The following is a 22,187-nucleotide window of genomic DNA, read 5'->3' on the forward strand; positions in this document are numbered from 1 at the left end:
ATTATTTTTCTAAGCTTTCAGAAAACTCATTTAATACAAAAGATTTGTGTATTAAATTTTACATATATATAATCTTATTAATGTGAGTAGGGTTATATAAAAATAAAATAAAAACTTATTAATGTGAGACTTTTGTATTATTTTAATGTTTTCACTAGAATTTGAAAATTTTGAAGATGTAATTACTCAATTAATCTATACTGATTTATTAGTTTGGTTTGTCTCCACTAACCACTTTCTAGATACAAATAAAAATGTGGATGTTCCAAGAAAAATACAAGACCACAATTTAATTAGAAGTAACAGATTGTTTAACATATATAAAAGCCAAAGAGAATATTAAGATATACGTTACCAAAAAAAGAAGGACCAAACAGATATATATTATAATTATAGGCTATTTCCTATTTTGTTTTGATATATTTAAAATAGTACTATCTATTGAGGATTTCTTACTATGTATTAACTATTTAAAGATTTTCTAGTCAAACCCCACACCATTACATACATTGTTCTCTATAAAAAGCGATGGAGTTTATCCTCATCACTAAGCAAAATATACTGTAACATTTTTCTTTGGAGAATGAAAAGCCTTTCCTTTCAACTTCTGTTATTGGTTTCTCTTCTTCTTGTTTTTCGTAAGTGAATTAACTTCCCAACTTTTAAAAGTTTCAAATTCGTTAATTATTTTCTTAACCTTCCCTGAAATTAACCTTAATTATTGTTTGTATAATGACGTACTAACTGATCCTTATCACATCCTGAAGGATATCCTCTGGTGCAAGGTAGGTTAAGGGATTTTTACGACAAACCTTGCAATCCAATGGATCCACATTGCGGAAAACCTTGTAATCCAGAGAATCCAAATTGCATAATGGATACAAAAAGATTCGATGTGAATTATTACGACAAACCTTGCAATCCATATGATCCAAAGTGCGATAAACCTTGTAATCCAGAGAATCCAAATTGCTGAAAAAAACAAGGCGTTGATGGGAAAAAGAAGCAGTAATAATGGTAGCGATGGAAATTTCTGTTATAAGATATGTGAATGTCTAGTAAAACTTATTTATTGAATAAACCGTGTTTTATCCAAATGTTTTTATCAATAAGATCTGGTTATATATATGCATGCAATGCCCCAACCAGACTTGTACAAGAACCATGATTATGGAATTGGGGATAGTTAGAAAGAAACAAATTAACCCTTTTATAGTAGTGTAGGAATTAGTCCTTGGCTACCTCTTTCCATTGATCTCCCACCATCTCCATGTACCATTGCCACTATTTACGAGATAGATAGCAATCAGATGGGTTAAGTACTCATCTAACGAAGTCTAGCGATCACTTTTTTTCATACCCCACTATAAAGCTAAGCATGATGAGATTCGAGAAGACAAAACAAAAAGATGCATGTGTTAACAGTGCAGCCAAACTATAAAAGTATATAATATTATTATTATGGGATATGCCTGCATATGATCAAGTAAAGTGTGTTTTCTTCACAGAAGGGTGTCTCTCTTCTAGCCATTTAATTTAATTTACAAAAGTGAAGTATGAAGAAAAAGCTTGAAAAAATGAATCAAAACAAGTTGAAATCTAAATAGGAGAGGTGAAAAAGATAGAGATTTCTAACAAATCTACCACATTACAAAACAATTCTTATGGGTTCTACCACATTACATAACTCCTTTCCTAGAATACCACATACATCATATGAATTGACTAAACTATCCCTCTTTAGTTATCTCATTTACTTTTACAAAATTAAAGAAAATATATATATATATATTATATATGTGTGTCTTGTACCATTCTCTCTCATGCTCCATGTCGAGAAATCCTATCTAATTATGTTCTCCGGCGCCGTTGAAGATTTGAGATCTCCATGTTAAACTTTTTTGCAATATATTTTCTGTTTTAACTCTTTTGTAGCTGTCTCAATCTTTTCAAAACTTTCAAACCTCTCAACCTCTTTTTAGGCCGACAAACTTTCAAACATTTCCAAGTTCTGTCCACATCTCATATGTTGAACTTTTACCCCTAGATCTACCTCAAGTCTTCAGATCTGATCAATTCAAATCTCGGCGGAAGCTCCCTTGAAGTCTCTTTGCAGCATGTCTACGCTGTCCCCTTCCTCTTTGGTGATGAGTGCCTCAACTCTGATCATCCGCTCATTGTTGCATAGCCACCACACCATGCCATGGGATTGTTGTAAAAGGAGATTAAGTTTTCTGAAAATGGGCCATATTTTTTGTCCATCATATTAATTGTTTCACATTATTTTTATTTTGTCTACGACATTTGTTGTCCATATTATTTTATTTTGTCTACAATATTTGTTGTCCACTGTAATATTTTTTGTCTACTATCCATAATCTTGTCTACAGAAAATATTTGTCTACATTAATATTTTTAGTGGACAAGTTATAAGTAATATCTATCGTTTATTACTCTACGACACATTAATTTAGTGGTGGAAGACAAAATTATGTCAAATATAATTATTGTTTACAGGATAAATGTTGTCCATAACATATATTTTGTCTATTATATATATTATTAGTTATTTGGTTAACCAATTAAAAAATCTAAATACATAAAATATATAGATACATAGTTACATACTTTTGTCATGTTATACTTTATTAAAAGCAAAGTCAGCCATATGTACGATTGCTGCGTGTTCCCTTTTTTTATTATTATTATTTTGTCATGTACAACCACTCAAATAAACAAACAACACAGCTGTCTCCAAATAATTCACGTGTTATTTCCAGTCAATTACATACAGGGGCATTTTAGTTATTTTATGTACCCCATATGGTAGATCGAAAAAAGTATTTCTGTTTGTGGTAGAATTAGAAAGATTTTAACCAAATGTGGTAGAATTGATAAAATTCCAAAAAAATACCCATTTTTGGTGGCGGACTTGGTCTCAAAGGATGATAATTACATATAAGTATAAAAAAAATTCTAAACTAACTAATCAGAAATATTGTATAAGTGAATTCGAAAATAATTCTTCTCATAACGGATGATACGACTACGATTAAACTTCAGAAATCCTGAGTTTGAAAATTTTCAACTTTGGAGAAGACGACAAACCAAAATATTACAATGTACCTAACAACATTGCAAAAACAAGATCAAACTCACAAAAGACAAAAGTTGTTGTTTTTCTCCTTCCTCGGCACAAGATAAAGACAATATGACATAAGAAGCTATAAAGCAATTGTAAGCTCACATGCTCTTGAACCCCTGGTTGCAAATTCCAATTCATCAAATATTTGTTGTTTGCCAAGGCTTGCCTTTGAGAAAGGGCTGATAGTTGCGGTCACTAATCGTCTTGCATTCTTCAAGATATAAATAGCCACTTCTTTTTGAAATTTTGTTCCGTCATAGTCTGTCCACTCAAAGGTTTTGAGATTGTACAATAAACATTCAGGAGCACAACTCGGCTCAATCCAGCAAACCTTTTAAGTCAAAATCCAACAAATGATACACTGCTTTAGACTAGACCTCGATCTAAACCGGAAACCAAACATATAAAATAGAGAAATTTTCACTCTCAGGGGCATGCAATAATGAAAGTACACCGGTACGTACCTTTTCCCCAGCGTCCTGTATCCTATCAACCTTGAGAATCTGTAGTATAGGGGAATGTTGGAGCACATGTACAAGCTCCTTCGACCAGTCCTCACAAATTCCACAGAACTCCAAACATACAAGCTGAAAGAAAATGCAACGAATAGGATACTCATCCTACAAATGAAACACATGTAATTATTATGACAAAAGTGAAAATCAGAGACAGTACTTTGCAAGTGTGTTAGAACCAGGTATATATGAACAAAACAAGACGAGAAGAGCGAATTACCATATAATCTAAGGTTAGAGACAGACGTTTTACAAAGGTAAGAGATTCCCAACCATTCCATTTGGTTCCTATAAGATGCAGAGTTGCCTCCACCAGCTCAGGCAGTTCACCGATCAGATTAACTTCACCATACTCATCGAGAATAGTCAAGTGGTTCAAAGAATGAGAATGTATCACAAACCGATTATAGTGATCATGGCCGTGAACTAAGTTGTAAACCCATAAACGCAAAAGGGAAGGCACATTAATGGTGAAAGTATCCACATTGTCGTCCCTACAACTTTGTACAATCAAATTTTCAAGAACAGGGGAGCTGGATATAAGCCTAACGAAAGATTCCTCATTTGCGTACCCCACACGATCAAGGCACAGGGTTTTAAGGGATTGAAAGCTAACCGTACTAGGAACTTCCAAAAGAATCACCTGGTGGAGATCCAAGGTCTTGAGGGTCTCACATCTAAACAAACTAGTCGGCAAACATACCGGGCAAAGTTCATCGTCAGCCATAAAATGTATCACAAGATCACGCACAAAACGAGAAACTGCATATCCAACCCAGAGTTCAATCTCTGAATCGGTCCATGTAAAAAATCTGGTGAGATGAAAACTTTCTAGAACTGGTGACTCATGTAGTAGCAAAGTCATAGAGATGAATTCTGGCGAGAGCTCGAGTAGAGACGGTTCGAATCTACGGGGCATGTATTCAACATCCCTCCAGTGATCTTTAAAACTAAGTTTTGGCAACAATTTCCAAAGAGACAGCCATCGTTTTGACAGTAAGCTGGTGGTAGCCACGGCATCCTCGATTGGAACAAAGGTCAATATTTTGATGAGCAAATCATCGGTCAACAGACTGAAGTAGTCCATGACAAGAATTCCAAAGCTTGCTTTGTGTCAGGACAAAAGGAACCTCAAAGATTAGAACCTGGAAACAAAACAAAAGAAATAGCTAAGTTTGTGACATTATTAAAAGGGTATCAAGCTTTTCTGAAGCAACATGGGGAGATATATCTGAGATTTCGAAGGAGACTAATGCACACTCACTTGTTCGTCATCGATTCGAACCCTAATTAATCCTCTTAACTGATTTTTCATTATATAATTATTATGATGCCCTTTATATCAAAACCCATTCTTATATATTTTTATTTTATTTTTTCAGTGATTTTAGGGATTCTTCTATTATCGATGTGAAAATTCAATTTAATTGATATTTAAAAATAATTGTATTTGTTAACATCAATATTCAATACCTTGAAACTAGAAGTTATCAGCATAGTCTCTCATGCTTTAAACATATGATACATATTATTATACAAATCCATATATATCTTCCGATCTTCACATAACCTTCTATAGACTCAAAGTCTGATTCTTTATCCACAGAAAACCCCATAACCTTTCTCTGTTTATCAATAAACAACTCAACAAAATTCATATATATATAAAAAATCCTACAGAAACCAAACAATCAAACACAGTCAACATTCCTCATCGAAACGGAGCCAAAGGGCTAGGGCTATTGGGAACCCTAAAACACCTCAATTCTCTACAAACATGATCCAACATCCCCAAGAAATCCCTTACAATCACAAATATCCTCAATGGGTTCTTGTCATCTCCTCTCACATCTCCATGAAAATACTCTGCAATCTCTCCGACCCTCTCCATTATCCTCTTCTCGTCTTCCCTCAACTCCTCCAAGCTCTTCTCTCCGTATCTCAAGAACGAGCTCATAGAACTTACGAACGCTCTGTTTTCTTCGTCCCCTTTCAGCTTCTCACTCGCTAGACACCTCAACTGCCCCAACCCGTCTCTCAGGTTCGTTACCGAGATAAAAAGACCTTCCAGATCAATCGTTGCAGTCTTTTTCACGTTACGTAGCTCTGTATTTAGACCTGAGACGAGATCGAGTCCCATCCTTCTGTAGTCCTCCTCTTTCTCCTCAGGTGTTTGGTTCTTGTTTGATCTCTGGTTCATGATCCGTCCCATGATGCTGTCTGAAACTCTGATTCCTTCAGACCGAGAGATCTCTTGTACAACGAAATGAAGCAGAGTTGTCTTTCCATCTGTGCCTTTTACATCAGAGAGCTTCAGCAAAGCATCGAGCTTGAAGGCTTTTGCACCACCGCGTATGGTTCCTACATTCATCCTGTTTCCAGTCTTTAGGACAGCTTCTAGAAGCTTTAAGAATAACCTGCTTGATTTAAGCTCCTTGCAAGCTTCCTAGTTAAGTTACTTTGTGTTAATTACCGTAACTTGAAGTGCAAGAAATCAGTAAATGAATATAAAGCAAACACTGTACGTAATACCTCAAGCATGGAGAAGGAGTTTCTGAGATGAACCACTTCATCTTCAAACGTTTCTCTATAAAGCATTGCTTCAGCTCTCTGAAACGCAAATGGTACTCCGACAAGAGCTCTGAGAAATTTCTCAGCCGATCCAAGCTCATCCACCGCTCCCTTGTAGCTAGACAGCTTCAATTCTTCTTCTTTAGTCGGCACCATCTTCACCAACGCTTCTAGTTGCTGTAAACACAAGCCTTCCCCTGCAAAAAGAGTACCTAAAATTAAGATCAAGTGCACGATGTGTCGATTTGAGTTGATTCAGTCTACCTTTTCCCAAGGCAGAGCAGATTTGGTCCGCGGTTGCGTTTAAAGCTTTCAAGAGAATGGTAAAGTTTTGAAGTCTCTTAGGTTCAAGAAGATGTTTCCCTGGTGATGGAGTTTTGCTCTTCCCTTCCTCATTCTTCGTTGAGCTTTGCATTGTATATCCGAACAGTGACTCAATCATCTCTTCGTCTAATCTGTGTATCCATCCACAAGACAACACATCAATCACACATTCTTGAAAACCTTTTGATGATTGTGTCTCAAGGCTAAAAGAAAGTTGTAAAACTTACTCGAAAGAGCTTGTTCTGATCTTATCCCATACCATAGTCCGGTCTGGTGTAGCCCTGACTTTATCCCAGTGAAGCGGTTTCAGTTTAGGCAATGGAGCTCCGTCTTTGCCTAATGGTCTACGCTCAGTAAAATCAAGAGACAATGGCGGTGGAGGCGTTTTGTTCATTCCAGCTACTTGAAGCTGTTGTGTGGGTAACGGTGGCGGCGGCGGTGGACGCGGTAGAGATTTAGAACCATCTTCTTGTGTATTTGGTACATTGATCGGAAGACTTGGCTTCGAGGAAATTTTTTCACAAATTTTTTCACATAACTGTGATGAAAGCGTCTGCAGATTAGCTGTGGTTTCTGGCGTAGACTGAGTGTGAAGACGTTTGTTTGTGAACTGCGGAAGCGGTGGAGGCGGTGGTGGTGGCGGTGGTGGAGTAGTGATTCCGAAATCGTTCCCGGAACTTTCAGGAATATCCAATTTGTGTTCTGAGAAGCGTTGAGAAGATCCAACGTTAACACTACCGGAAGCAGAAGAAGCATTTGACAATCTTGGATTTGAATGCTGAGAGGAGCCAACACCAACGGAATGAAAAGACTCATCATCGTCTGAAGTATCATCGTGTCCATTGATAACAACGACAGGAAGAGCAGAAACAGAGTTTACTGTTTGTTCATCATCGTTTTCGTGCACCGACACAATCTCTTTACTAGCATTGTCCCAATCATGTGAAGTCTCTGTTTCAATACTTCTCTTTACCTCTTCTTCAAGCAATCCACCATTGTGATCGTTCAAATCAGTTTCTTGTATCTCTTTGACAGAGTTTTGTCTCTCCAAGTCAACTCCTAGTGAGTTTAAGTACAAGAAATCGAGAGTAGGGTTTACACTAACCTTCCTCGTCGAGCTCTGAGATTTACCCTTTTTACGCTTAAACGACGGCGTTTCACCGTTCTTCTTCCTTTTCTTGATTCTGACGCAGAGACAGAACACTCCAACAACACAAACCACGAAACCGATTCCAGAAGCTGTAGAGACAACGACAGGTACAAGAATCTTCTTAAAGGTTCCTCCTTTCTCATGTTTTCGCTTTTGAATCTCGTGTTGCTTCAATGGATGGGTCCGTTGAGGTAACGGACGACGGAGATGTGGAGGAATCGGTCGTGGAGGAGCAGGAGGATACGCCGGAGACTCGATGGGACCACCACCGCTTGGAAACGGAGACGGTGCCGGCGCCGGCCAAGGAGATAAAGAAGCAGACTCGGCGAGAGTTCTTCTCCGGGAAGTAGAGGGTTTAATCAAATCGAGTAAAGCACGAAACTTTTCCAAAACCCCAAGCTTGTTCTTCTTCTCTCCTCCGTCTTCTCCGGCGTATTTACCGATTTGGGTCCGGTATCTCTCACCGTGTTCCACCACTAAAACCTTCCAATCATCAAGCTCTTTAGCATCAGCAACAATGCAAAAGAATCCAACTTTGCAGCAGTGTAGTAACGATACCACAACTACAATGATCATGAGAAACATCTGACGAAAAGAAACCATCTTTTTTTGTTCTGTTTTGTTTTTTTTTTTCAGATCTTTTCTCTGTTAAAAGAAAAAACAAATCATCAAACTCTATAAATCATAAAAAGAAACCATTTATTAGAAAAGACTCCATTTTTTATTTTATAAAATTGTTTCCTTTCAGACTTAAATGCTACTCCAAGGAACCCCTGAACTCTGCAACTATAGTTGTACTGGTAATGGTAATGGTAACACACCCTCTTTCTCCATTAACTCCTCCTTACAGAAACAACAGTGCTAATTTTGCTATTTATACACACCGTTTTAGGTAGTCTCTAACTACATAAATAAATTAGTAAAAAGAGATTGAAGAAAGGAACAAATGTCTTATTTAAAACTTTGCAGAGTATTATTAATGCAGTGACAATCTAAAGCTTTTTTAGTTTAAAGTTTGAAGAAAAAAACAGCTTTTTAGTTTAGTTTAAGGAAGAGACAAGAGAGATTAAAAAGGGAGAAAATCTAATAAGCAAGAGAGAAGATAGAAAAGAAGCGTGAAGGTGTTGGTGTGGAGTGGGTCCTCTTATTGTTGGCACATTTGGCTTGTTCAAACCATTTGGTAATTTTACTGTGCAAGCTTTCTTTGTTCCTCTCAACCCACCATTGTTTAATGAGGCAAAATAGTAGTAGTATACAATAAAAATTATTATTCGTATTTATTGTATCGAATTTATTCTTGTGTTTGATATGAATGAATGTGTGTAATACTACCTAACAACATACGTATGATTCTCATTCTATCATTCATATGTTTTTTTTTCATGGGTTATTTACGGAACGGATATGAATGTTTGGAGAAGTTTCCAGAATTATGATGTATATTAATTCAATTAAAAAAAAAACTATGGACTTAAATCAGATTCTGGTAAATCAGACCAATAGGTGGGTGGTGACGAAATATTGAAATGTATATCATAGGCAAAGTTCCTTTTCTATATGCACATTCTAAAGCTTCCCAAAGTGAGATGGTTTAGTTGTTAATCATAGTTTCACAATATAGGTCTCAAAAGATTGTTTGGTAGGATTAGGATATGATGTTAATTTCGTTGAGTGACACGTTTTATTATTTTGATATGATGAAGGACTTTTAGAAAGATAGCAAATGGCTTATGATTGCGCTTTTCAAGTGATCTACCAAATTATATGACAATTAATTAGTGTATCCAACCAATTGTATGATGTGTTTTCACTTTACAATGAAAGTAATATCGAAATGAGGAGAGCTATATATGATTGGAAACATTTTTTTTACCTTCATTATTTTTATACGGTGTCAATGCAGAGGTTGAGAATTGTGTTTCCAATCCAATCTATCACCCCAATAATATAATATATCAAAGTAGTAGATCTAAAGATTTACCATTGAGATGTCGACTTGTTGGAATTTATATCAGAATGAATATCACTAGACCTCTACGCTACAATAACATTTGTAATATATTGTTGTTTTCACTTTAACCATTCGGTTCATTTAACAACTTTGTGTCAGCAACTTTGACATACGTGGGGCCAAAGTTGTATGGACTTGTCTTAAACAATATTCAACGTATTTTATATTATAATTTATGAGTTCTTATATTGGAATATTATACATACTTTTTACACTCTATACTTTCTCAACTAATTAGTATATATACACTGTACCGGAGATCACGTAAATGTGGTCTTTACTTGTCAATCAAATAAATTAAAAAGGAGTTTAGGAGCCAAGGATTATAAGTCAACGTATCGAGAAGACCAATGGAAAAAGAGTAGGAAAAACCATAATATAGGGATGATATTTTGCTAAAGTATCTAACTTTTGTCATATATAAAAAGTTGATTGCAGAAAGTTACAACTTTTGTCTGCGTTTCTCAGAGTTATATTCAAAAGAGTGTTTTATCAGTTGATGTTCTGTCTACATTTAGCATTTTAAAAAAGAAGGGCATCCGTATTTACAGAGAGTTGTTTGTACCTACTTTGTCTTGAGAATAAAGTAAATAAATAGTTTGGAGAAACAAACAAAAATTAAAATACAAATATACTATGCCCATAAAAATTGTCAGATTATATCACATGGGTGGTAGTAGTAGCTCTTGAGGTTGATTGAAAAAATTGTAGATTCCATTTGCGAGAGAGAAAAATAAAATAAAAAAGACAAATATTCATTTATTTATTTTTTTTTTTACCGAAAAATGAATTGAATTAATTTGATTTTGTGGTGTGGGTAAATGAAAACAGTACAATTGCGAGATTTGTCTCTGTCACGCGACAAACATATTTCACAACTTATAAATTCTGTCCCGTATACCTAATCAATGCCAATTAAAGGATGCCCACCGAACTAGTCAATGACGTCACCATACGAGACTTTGGCCCAATTGAAGCTTGCCATTAAAAAGCCCATTATAGGCCCATTTAAATAAAACTTCAGTCTCTTCTTTTTCCTTTCTAATTACTTTTTCGCGCTTTACTCTGATTTCAGGATTTCATGGCAATCCCGCCAATCGTCACAATTTCCTTTTTTTAGGGTTATGTTTATTTTTCTTCAGGGAAGGAGTGTGTGAGAGAGAGAGATGGAGTTCAGTATCAGTGGCAATGCGCTGAAGACCTTCGCTAGATCTATAACATGCCTCGCACGCGTCGGCAACGAGCTCGTTGTTCAAGCTTCGCCGACACAGGTTCTCTCCTTTTTCGTTTTGTTGGCTCTCATCGATTCCTGCGTAACCCTAATTTTGAGTATTGGAAAGTAATTGGCGAGAAAATTGCAATTTGATTGATTATAAGTTAGATTTCGTCAATTTGGAGTTACGATTAGGGTTTTTTTTTTTGTTCGCGTTTGGGATTATATGTCTCCTGTGTCTTAAGAACCCCAAGAGTTTGTTCTGGGTAATTGCTTTAAGAATCTTGGGAACGCTTTGTTCATTATATTTGTAGGCTACCTGAATAATTCATACATGCTTCTGAGTAATTGGGATATGAAGGGAGTAAAGAGATATAAATCAGATTTGTAATTATGTACTGGTGCTACGAGACAAACTTGATGCTAGTATCTCTTCAGATTTGTGAAGTGCTTTATTAGCCTTTTGATAGAGATCTAATTTATTTTTTCTGGTTCGTCAAAACTTTGCAGCTGGCATTGCACACTTTAAATGCTTCACGGTCTGCCTACCAGTGTATTACATTTCAGTCAAGTTTCTTCGATGTATGTACTGTTTCTGGTCCTCAAGCTCATTTCAGTGTACTTTTGAAGGTATCAACTTTTGTCCTGAAATTTTGGGGGAAGCCTATTGAGTTCATTGATTTAAGGAGTTGTCGCTGATATTAATTGTTTTTTTTCCCAGGCTGTTTGTTCTGTTCTTAGGACTCCTCTCGCGAGCATTGATCACATGAGTGTGCAGTTGCCAGATCATGATGCATCTAAGGTCAAATGGACTTTGGAATGTTTCAGTGGTAAAGCCATATTCCCTTGTTCTTACATATTGTATCTGCAACCATCACATTCTCTCGTAACTTTGTGTGAAATCTGGATGTTGCATGTTTCAGACCTGTTAATAATAGCATAATCTAAGTTGGAGCTGCTTATTGAGACCTCTACCTCTTAGATAACTTTTAGAAGTTTACTGATTACGTTGAGGACTACGATCATGATGTTAATTGGTTTGGAGCCTGATTTGGAGTTATTTAATCATTTGAGCAGGTATGAAGAAAACATATTGGATTACTTGCAATGTGGAACCCGATATACAGCATCTGTCGCTTGATAGGAGTAGATTTCCAAGTACCTTAGTTGTTCATCCTCGAAATCTGAGCAAGTTGCTTGGAAACTTTCAGTCATCCCTCCAAGAGATTACAATAATTGCTACAGACCAAGCTTCTTTTCCCTCTGATGCTGCGAGTGAAATAGGTGGAAAAGCTGTTGAGTTCCGGAGCTATGTGGATCCGAACAAAGGTTAGGACTAGAAAATAATGCTAAGACTGCTAACAATAATGCTAATATCAGGTTTCTGTGTAAGGCTGCTAACAATACTTTTTCCAACTGCAGATGGCGACTCTTTGTTACACACTCAGCTATGGATAGATCCATCAGAAGAATTTATACAGTATACTCATGCAGGTGATCCTGTTGACATCACATTTTCCCTGAAGGAACTAAAGGTATAACATTCCTCCACCTGAAGCCTGATTTGATTTCTACCCATTCCACCTCTGTTGTGTTGATCAAATATCTTCAATAAATTTCAGGCATTTCTTTCATTCTGTGAGGGATGTGAAGCCGACATTCATCTTTTCTTCGAAAAATCTGGCGAGTAAGAACCATTCTTTTGGTATCCTGTGAATTCTGCTTAATATATGCATCTTCCTGTGTTCCCTTGGTATCTTTTAAATTCAATTGGAAGTTCATTCTGGCCCATACTTATAATAACTATTTATTTTTGTTTATTGTACATGCTTATCAAGTGTGCTTGCTAAAATGACCCATTCAAACACCATCTTCTCTTTTACATAACTATCTTATCTGTTACTGATTATCATAATATGTACGTTGTTGCTAGACCAATATTGATGGCTCCAAAATTCGGGTTGGGTGATGGGTCAAGCTCAAGTTTTGATGCAACACTCGTTCTTGCGACAATGCTTATGTCTCAACTTCAGGAAGGGATTCCGCAAGAACCTCCTGAAGCAGCAAATTCCACAGGTAGTCATGCTGCCGAGCAAGTAGGATCACAGCCTCATGAACGGTCTAGGCAGAATGCCTCTGGGCACCCATCTGATCACACACGAGTTTGGTCTGAACTTTCAGGTAGTAACTAATCTAATGGTTGTGTATTCATCATCATTTCTGATTACTAAAACCTTATAAACCTCAATCCTGGGTAGCAGGAATTGCCACTAAGAGTTCTGAGGATAGGCCACAAGCTCAGGGACAACCAGACTTGGATATCCAAAGAATTAGGGATATGGGAATATCAAAAGACGGGCCAGCTGGGAATACTGCTCCTGCAGCTCCTAACTCGTATCCTTCACTCTCATAATCACTATCACCATACACTTCTTGGCCTGTTCAGCTGTGAAGCATTAATTCATAGTCCACACTAAATTAGAAATTTCTAATTGTGTAGTTGCAATTTGCTTCTAAGATGCATTTCCTAGCCTGTTTAACTACTAATCATTTCAGCATGCTCCATATATCGAAATCACATAGCTCCAGGGACTATACTTCTTTCCATGTATGATTTGTTATCTTTGACTCTGTCTAAGCCAACGTCCCACACAGATAGGTCACACTGAAGTATCCCAAGGTACCTGAATTTTTATAGCCTTGTCTATCTCATGTCTTGTTACTTATTTTAAAAGGGAGTCACGTCTCTGTCACTTGTTCCTCAGGACGGGTACAGAACAACCAAACTTTCTCCCAGCGCCATCCTAGTAATTGGGTAGATGTAAATGAGGATGAAGACGATGAAGAAGGTGTTGAGGCGACGCCACCTCACAATGAAGATTATTAACTCATTCCGTTGAAGTTTTCTTCAACTCATTCAACTGTAAGTTATCTACCCTTCTCTCTCATTCGTTCAAAAAGTAATACAAAGATCTATACAACCTTTTCTTGGTTAGCTTGTAAGAAAGAAATGTTTCTAGTTTATGATATCACTACTGGCACCACCAAACTATTCAAATGTGATTAAGCTTTTGTTTTCTCTCGTTATCCTTTTTTTGGTTAGCTTTTGTTCTCACTGGAAGTAGACTTTTACTAAACCACGATTTAGTGCGTCAAGAACAAGAAACAAGGGTCACTCTTAAGTTCGTAACTAGATCTGATATCTCTTTAACCTCATTGTACATCTTTTTTCCAGGAAAAGGGATCCGAAGAAGATCATGGAAACAGAACAGAACATTTACGGTAAGATGTCTCTCTCTATCTCTGATAAATATCTCTAATAGAAATAGAGAATAGAAGAAAAAGGTGACACTATATGCATATATGTGTAGTGTTAGGTGCTTCATCCACTACAATCAAACTTGATCCTTTCTTGGCTTAACTTCTGAATGGCGTGCTGTGTTGTTCCAGTCATGTTTGTTTGTTATGCATTTGCTTTCTCTATCTAACTTGACATAAAACTAGAATGCCAACAAACCATGAATCTCTGCATCTACACATAAATTCTTACTCCACCCATCCTTTTGCTTTTCATCCAACACACAACTTACAAAAGTGCCCATACATGTATGTCAAACTTCAAATACATTATCATCTCTTTTTTACTTAGACCATGATTGTTTTAAATACAAACGCAAACCTTTATTTTGTCAGTTTGTTTAAAGGAAAACACAATTATGAGAGAAGGTTTTTTCATGAATTGAATCCCCTATAAAAAAGCAAATGAGACAGAATAAAATGAGTCATAATTTCTAAATGTTCTTCAAAGGTACCAACCACTCTATCTCTCTTTATAAGATTAAATAAGTAAAAGATGGCGAACAAGTCCAATAAAGGGACAATTATAAAATTATTTTTCTTTCTTTCTTCTTTTTATAATAATCTTATAGAAATATCAAACTTTGGGAATTGGCTATAATAATATAGTCTTCGTTTTTAATTTAAAGAGACCTCTCTCTTTTAAAAAAGAAAGGTTGGGTCTAGTTGAGAAAGAGGTTCTCCATAACTTGGAATCTTTGTTTTTCTTCTCTTTTTGATTTCCTCATCATTGGTATCTTATTCGTGATAGCCTCATACAAAAAGTAATGAGATTTAGCTTTGCATTACACTTTCGTGTTTATGTATATTCTTATTCATAAATTATTTTCGGTTGCATCAATTATTTCCGTGTGATAAGTTTCAATCTCGTGCTGTGTTTCTTGAAAACAAAATATAAACATTTGTCGTCGTCTTTTGTTGTAATCATTATTGCTTTTTATAAACACTAACTATCATCATATGATTGTAGTAATCTATCAAATGTTTGAAAAAATACAATCGAATAAAGCTAACGTTGATTATCATACTAAACCTATATAATAAGGATGATACAAATATTTTATAAAAAGAAACAATTAGAATCGGTTAAAGGAGCCAGCTGGTTTTTTTTGGGGATAAACTTGGTAACGCGCAAACGCCGTCACCTTGGTGATCTGTGGCTTGGGTCCCACTTTTGTTCTTAACGGTTTCTTCTCTCGTTACGCGCCGCCTCTCTCTTTCTCTCACGCCGTCGACGTTATCCCCCGGAGAAAGAATAAATAAACCGAAAGAATTTTTTTAAAAAGTAACAAAAAGATAAACTAGCCGTTGCTCTCATTTAAAAACTTTGGAGTATGAGTAAAAAGAAGACTCTGTCACTCATTCTTGTCAGGTTCATAATCAAAATATAAAAATTCATGTGATATAAGGATGGATCATCTAACGGTCTCCTAAGTTAAAATCAATAAACTCCTACACACAAAGCGTTATGAAACACGCATAAATGATCGTATATTTATATGTGGATACTCATTAGTCAAAAGTAATATGATTTCATTAATACATGTTTCTAGTTTCTATTTAAAAGAATTGTCAACGGAGAAATAGTGCTTAGTGCTACCCATGAATGGAGTGTGTAAATTAGTAGTAACAATGTTTTGGAGAGTGGTTTACATGTCTTTTACATTGGCTTTTCACATACAAGACCAAGTTTGCATCTTTACCATATCTATGCACAATAGAGGTTAACTAATTAAAAAACACAATCTGTCATTGAATAATTTGTTAATTACTAATAAACTATCATGTTTCTAGTAATGTATAAGGGCGACGGGAAAAAAAAAAAAAATAACGGAAAGAGGAGAAAACGTGCGTTGACGTTAACGGAATGTTGGATGGATTTGGGAGGTAGAGAGAGATGCCGTCTGTCTAACCAAAGTTCAGACCATTCGGCCGATAGAGAGAGAAAGAGAGAATGAATCAGACAAACCGGTCGACCAGCTGTTGTCTATCAATGCCCTTGATTTCACCCTTTAATTACGTAAACACCATTATGGAGCCTAAACTCGTGGAACATTTACATGTTAAGGAATAGTATCATTATTTCTCCAATAACATAATTTAACTAACTCCCCCACCACAATAATCAAATCATTTGTATAACGAAGATTTTGTCCATTGTTAAAAATATACTAAGCTCTTATAATGTTGCAATAGGGATTAATATTTTTATTTGATTTGAAGCCGTCTACAAAGTCGAAGTCGTGGATGCACGAAATAAAGCATATCCAAAACTTCAAAAGTAAACCCAAAACGAATATTTCAAAGCTTTAGACATTGTAATTTTATAAGTAACAAATAAAACAATAAGTCAATTTCATAATCAAATCAAATAAACAAAATAAATAAACGCGTACCATTTCCTTTAGTTTAATGAAAGAATAATGGCAGTTTCGTTAATACAATACATAAACAAGCCCGTTTAAACAAATAGGTCAGGTTATAAGAAGCTACACACCACCTTGTTGTCTTCAGCTGTGTACAGAGTCAAGAGAGAGAAAAACACAAATTTCAACAAAAAGAAAGAAATCGAAGAAGACTCTGATTCACGGAGAAGGTTTTGGTTTAAAGAAGGAGAAAGATGAACACTCGCGCGATCTACGCCGTCATAGCGATCCTCGCAATCGTAATCTCATCCGTCGAATCTAGCGGCGACTTCGTAGATTCGCTAGATTTCGTAAGAACCGCCGGAGGTTCGTCGTCGTCGCTATTCTCCGGAGGATGCAAAGGATCGATCGCGGAGTGCATAGCCGAGGAAGAAGAGATGGAGTTCGATTCGGATATCAGCAGGCGTATATTAGCGCAGAAGAAGTACGTTAGCTACGGTGCGATGAGGAAGAACAGTGTGCCTTGCTCTCGACGTGGTGCTTCGTACTACAACTGTCAGCGTGGAGCTCAGGCGAATCCTTACCGCCGTGGATGCAGCGCCATCACTAGGTGCAGGCGTTGAAAGATGAGTTTTGAGTTTTTCTCACACTCTTAAAAATTCCTATTTTGCCCTCCTTCTTTTGTGTTTATTTTTTTAATTATTATTTTTTTCTTCCGGGATATATGGGTTTGATTGATTTACACATTTGGAAACTATCATAGTAACAAAACAAAAAAAAATTGCTTCTTGTTTTTTACTTTTTATTTTGGTTTGTTCCATAAATATACATAATATTTAAATAAATAATTCAAAGTTGCGTAGATTAAAATTAAGTTATTATTAGTTCGAAAAGTGGGGTGATTTTGAGATCTGTGCCTAGTTTTGTGTGTGTGTGTTGATTACCGTTAATTTAATTTTATTTGAATCTGAGGTTTGACAATTTATATATAGAGTAATACTATGTGGACCGTGTTGTTGTTATTAGTAGCACTTAATTAAGTAGTGAAATGTTGTTAATTGTAGACAAGAAGATCAATAAAAAGCAGAATTGATTGAATTTACAACCTTTATTAGCTGTTGTGGTGGCATGTTGTTGGCTTATATAAGGTAATGATGGGACCATATCACAGCCTAACCACGCTCATTCTTCTTTCTTATAGTATTAATTTTATCTTTTCCTCGAACCTTCGTTTCGGTTTGTGTATTTGTTTTTAATATTTTCATGCAATTATTATGTGTCGTTTGGATATTTATATAGACATTAATGAGACGAATTAGTAACCACATTAATAACGAATGATGGATCATAATGAAAATGTGACAGACAAGAAGGATAAGTTGGGAGTAATATTCTGTAAAAACAAAAGTTGCATGACTTCTTCATGTAAAAGTTTATTTTAAGGAATTGTACTTTGCACAGTATGGTTGTCTTTTAGCATGTGTGAATAAATTAGGAGGACTCTTATAAAAAAATTGCACAAACGCCTACAAGTAATGTGAGGACTATCTTCTTTCCATTCATGAAAAGGATAGATGCGGCGGGCAAACAGTACAATTTAGAATTGCGAAATATAAACGGAAGAACTCAAGAATCATTCATAGTCGCTGATAATTTTATTTTTTAAGAACACCATTTGGAGTTTTACCTACTATTACTATACTTGAATCTGCAAATTCCCATTTTCCCTACACCAAGTTTGGCATACAAGTATTAGTGCTGAAATTGAAATCTATAGCATATTCATTCATAAGAAGTTTAAGTAATTTCATCGATAGTGTTGTTGGGGAATATAGCTTTGCTTGAAATTGAGACGATTCGTGTTTTTAGTCTCTTTCTACATGTAATTATAACAACAACAACCACGCAACATGCGTACCGTTTGGTTGGACCTTTTTATTGGGCCTTTTCTCGCAATATGGGCTTAGTGGGCCTTTTTATTGAGTTTGTACATGGACTCTTATCATATAAGCTCACGCGACGACCAAAAACCCCTTTTAACTTTCTTTCTAGTTTCATCACATTTACAAACCAAAAGTTACGGAGACTGGAGGAGAACAGCAAATTCCATGTAAACTAAACATGACACTGACGAAATGGCTTGGACTGGTTAGTAATACTAATTCTAGAGAGTGGAGATAGACAAGTCGAGATAATAAACAAGCAAATCGATTTCTATTTTCTGTCCTACAAAGTTCACTAAAAGATATTAGTTCAGAATTATCTTCTATAGTATATATAGGCAGCTCGCGTGACGTTAGGGCCAGTCTAATTGAGAGATACAAGAAAGTGCTATTTTGCAGAGAGAACCACAGGATGTCAGAAGAAACTCAACAGCAATTTTTATAAAGTGTAGTTGGCCAAATCACGGGATGTCATGAATGATCACGTGACTTAAGTATTTTTTGTTGTTTGGTGGTGGTGTTAACGTAATGTAATGTAATGGGCTTTTTAACCTTTTTTTGTAGGGTCGATAATAGGAAAAAAGGGTTTTACATACCCCAACTAATATCATATGTTAAATTCATACATGATCTATCGCACTGTGCCAAATCATACAAAAAATAAAATTCACTACATTAACTTATGATTTTGTGCTAAACCATACCTGAGACATAACAATGTTAAATCACCGTTAAAGCGTGATGACATGGCTGCCACGTTTCAGAACAAAATTCAGAATCAAAATCTCCATCCAAAGCGATGTCTTTACTAGAGTTGAGATGTCGCTATTTTATAATAAATCAAATCCAACATCATTCCATTTTTCTTCTTCTTCAACCTCTCGACGAAGAAACACAACTATTCAGGAGTTAGTGAAATCCAGGACTCCTGTAAGCAATGATTTCAGATTTGTTATCTCAATGTTTTCATAAGCTATTTAAGATAAGTAATTTTGTATGTTCTTTAATTATGCCACTAATCAATTCCTTGTCGGTTCTCTAAGCAATTTTACAACAAATCGATCAAAACTCAAAATCTCTAAAGTTGATATGGCTTTGTTAGCTATCATCATATTTCCGGCGTTTAACCGCCATGAAACGCTCCGACGTTGGACTGGACGTAGTGTCTAGTTAAGACATCGAGATTAGTTAGATTGATAGTGTTTGTGTTTTTCTTAATCTCAAGAATTTTCTTATTCAATCACTTTTCAGATTCTTCTCTCATTCATCTCTTTTGGTTTTGCTACTCACATAAGCTATTCAAACGGGAAGTTACGGTGGTGCTACCATCTCCTCCACCGTCTCCGCATCTTAAGATTTCTCCTTCTAACTTCTAAGCTTCCACCGAGAGTGAACCGGAATCGAATCATTGACGGAATGGTGCTATGCCGATATTGGATTTGTTTGAAATCGGTGAATTTGATCCAAAATTCGATTTGGATTCCGCATACGAGCTTAGGTCATCAAAAGTTCGTTGGGTGAAGAGAATAATCATCGAAAGATAATTCATAAGCAGATTTCTTCTCTTTTCTACTATCAGACACACATCAGAATCGATACTCATTACTAATTGAATCAATTGAACTATGGATGTAGAGAAGAGAAGAAATCCCTAAATCGAGAATTGAACAAAGAACTCGGGAAAGAAGGAGGAAGAACTCGAAAAAGAAATAGGAAAAGTAACAACAAACGATGCCGTTTTAACAAAAAATGTTTTTTCTTTTGTTTCTCAAAACAACGTCGTTTCATCCACATAAGCAGTCGTTAACTATTTTTTTTACCAAATTTTATGAGTTAAAGGCTGTTAATTTAAAATTTATTTAACTTAATGTATAAATTTGCACAGTATTAAACATGGGGTAGGAATTGAACATACCCCCTAAGCTGGGGTATGAAATTACCGATTTTCCGTCGATAATACATGAAATATCTCCTTTTCACTATGGTTACTTTAGGTACTTGTCTAATAATAATGATGTATAACATTCGTGGTTATATAATAAGACCAACCAAGAGGTCCTACAAGGTTATGTAAATTCGAAATCTAAAATAAAATTCCATTCATCAAGAGTCAAAGAGTTCCCATCGTTAGAAGAACTAGAATCAGTCTTCCAGATACTTCTAGAATATTCTTGTACTTTTTTATTTTTTTGGAAACGTTTTGATAATTTTCTATAATTGTAATAAAAAATAACTTAAAATTATATTGTTTCCTTTTTCTTAGCAACATGCGTTTACTTAACCCACAAGTCGCCAACGGCCCACTGAATATGAATGGTTAACGAATAAAATAACACGCTCGTAAACCGACCCAATTAGATCACACGCTTACACGCGTAGTCTTACACGTGCGAATCTCCTTTACTATATATAAAAACAAATCTAGGTTACGATAATTTCTCATCACCATTGCTTTGTTTTGTTCGTCAATACAAAAACTCAATTTTTTAAAAACTTCTTCAACAAATCTCCAATCGAATCGCCTTTTCCCTTTAACCTCTTTGCATCCATGGCTGCTCAAACGGATCTCAATCAACCTAAACTCGATATGGTAATTTCTTTAATCTCAAACCCTTTTTCAAATAAAATCAATTCGATTTTTGCGATATATCTCTCTAGTTTATATTCGATTTACATCTCAAATCTTGGATTTTTTTCGTTTCTGTGATTGGAATTTTGGATTCAATTTGTAATTTTTGCTTAACATGTATTTGGGTATTGTCCAGATCGTAGTTTTGTGGGCTAATTGCATGTTGTTAATTTCTTGAATGTTTTGTTCAGACAAAGGAAGAGAAAGAGAGGTTGAAGTACTTGCAGTTTGTGCAAGCTGCTGCTGTTGAAGCTCTGCTTGGTTTTGCTCTTATTTACGCTAAGGCCAAGGACAAGTCTGGTCCTTTGAAACCTGGTGTTGAATCTGTTGAAGGTGCTGTAAAGACTGTTGTTGGTCCTGTCTACGAGAAGTACCAAGACGTTCCTGTCGAGGTCCTTAAATACATGGACCAGAAGGTATAATCTTTAACATAGAGATACAGTAAAAGCTTGTGTGGTTTTTTCTCTTTGTCTTGTATTGAACCGTCTTCGGTCATTTGCAGGTTGACATGTCTGTGACTGAGCTTGATCGCCGTGTCCCACCAGTTGTCAAACAGGTGTCTGCTCAAGCTATCTCAGCTGCTCAGATAGCACCCATTGTGGCCCGTGCCTTGGCCACTGAGCTTCGACGTGCTGGTGTTGTTGAAACCGCTTCTGGGATGGCTAAATCCGTCTACACCAAGTACGAGCCTGCCGCTAAGGAGTTGTATGCAAACTACGAGCCTAAAGCTGAGCAATGTGCCGTTTCAGCTTGGAAGAGGCTGAACCAGCTTCCTCTGTTCCCAAGGCTTGCTCAAGTTGCTGTACCAACTGCTGCTTTCTGCTCTGAGAAGTACAATGATACTGTCGTTAAGGCTGCAGAGAAAGGGTACAGGGTCACATCGTACATGCCATTGGTTCCAACTGAGAGGATCTCTAAAATCTTCTCCGAGGAGAAAGCTGTGGCCGAGCCTTTGGAGTTCCA

General features: G+C 36.1%; 5 protein-coding genes and 1 long non-coding RNA gene across 8 annotated transcripts in view; 4 read left to right on the top strand and 2 right to left on the bottom strand.

Annotated features, from left to right (window-relative positions):
* LOC104744679 lies at window positions 553-1,126 on the top strand. Its single transcript, XR_760669.1, has 2 exons — window positions 553-638; window positions 768-1,126. It is a non-coding gene; the product is annotated as an uncharacterized LOC104744679 (long non-coding RNA).
* On the bottom strand, window positions 3,225-4,579 carry LOC104748028 (F-box/FBD/LRR-repeat protein At5g56420-like). The gene is made up of 4 exons (XM_010469723.1): window positions 4,364-4,579; window positions 3,881-4,303; window positions 3,610-3,765; window positions 3,225-3,476 (listed from the first exon to the last, which is right to left on the bottom strand). The coding sequence occupies exons 1-4, from the start codon at window positions 4,577-4,579 to the stop codon at window positions 3,225-3,227; spliced, it is 1,047 nt and encodes a 348-aa protein (XP_010468025.1).
* Window positions 5,218-8,794, bottom strand: LOC104744680 (formin-like protein 11). Its single transcript, XM_010465768.1, has 4 exons — window positions 6,783-8,794; window positions 6,496-6,686; window positions 6,193-6,428; window positions 5,218-6,106 (listed from the first exon to the last, which is right to left on the bottom strand). Exons 1-4 carry the CDS (start codon window positions 8,306-8,308, stop codon window positions 5,372-5,374), a joined length of 2,688 nt encoding a protein of 895 aa, XP_010464070.1. The 5' UTR covers window positions 8,309-8,794; the 3' UTR covers window positions 5,218-5,371.
* On the top strand, window positions 10,781-15,193 carry LOC104744681 (cell cycle checkpoint control protein RAD9A-like). 3 transcript variants are annotated; one of them, XR_760670.1, is made up of 12 exons: window positions 10,781-10,987; window positions 11,440-11,559; window positions 11,651-11,759; window positions 12,007-12,258; window positions 12,352-12,464; window positions 12,552-12,616; window positions 12,863-13,110; window positions 13,188-13,323; window positions 13,569-13,609; window positions 13,695-13,852; window positions 14,165-14,211; window positions 14,301-15,193. XR_760670.1 is itself a non-coding variant. In XM_010465770.1 (11 exons), the coding sequence occupies exons 1-10, from the start codon at window positions 10,883-10,885 to the stop codon at window positions 13,814-13,816; spliced, it is 1,311 nt and encodes a 436-aa protein (XP_010464072.1). In that variant the 5' UTR covers window positions 10,781-10,882; the 3' UTR covers window positions 13,817-13,852; window positions 14,165-14,378. The 3 variants fall into 3 exon arrangements, 2 of the variants coding, with proteins under 2 accessions (XP_010464072.1, XP_010464073.1); XM_010465770.1 differs by having other exon boundaries at window positions 14,165-14,378; XM_010465771.1 differs by having other exon boundaries at window positions 13,191-13,323; window positions 14,165-14,378.
* On the top strand, window positions 16,788-17,623 carry LOC104744682 (protein RALF-like 22). The gene has a single exon (XM_010465772.2). The coding sequence runs from the start codon at window positions 16,907-16,909 to the stop codon at window positions 17,273-17,275; it is 369 nt and encodes a 122-aa protein (XP_010464074.1). The 5' UTR covers window positions 16,788-16,906; the 3' UTR covers window positions 17,276-17,623.
* LOC104744683 (REF/SRPP-like protein At3g05500) overlaps window positions 21,043-22,187 on the top strand; it is a 2,671-nt gene continuing 1,526 nt past the window's right edge. The window contains exons 1-3 of the mRNA XM_010465773.2: window positions 21,043-21,185; window positions 21,416-21,640; window positions 21,727-22,021. Coding sequence (XP_010464075.1) covers window positions 21,144-21,185; window positions 21,416-21,640; window positions 21,727-22,021 — 562 coding nt within the window. The 5' untranslated portion in view covers window positions 21,043-21,143. The remainder of the gene's footprint in view (window positions 21,186-21,415; window positions 21,641-21,726; window positions 22,022-22,187) is intronic.

The sequence above is a fragment of the Camelina sativa genome, chromosome 15 (assembly GCF_000633955.1).
Source record: "Camelina sativa cultivar DH55 chromosome 15, Cs, whole genome shotgun sequence".
NCBI classification, from domain to species: domain Eukaryota; kingdom Viridiplantae; phylum Streptophyta; class Magnoliopsida; order Brassicales; family Brassicaceae; genus Camelina; species Camelina sativa.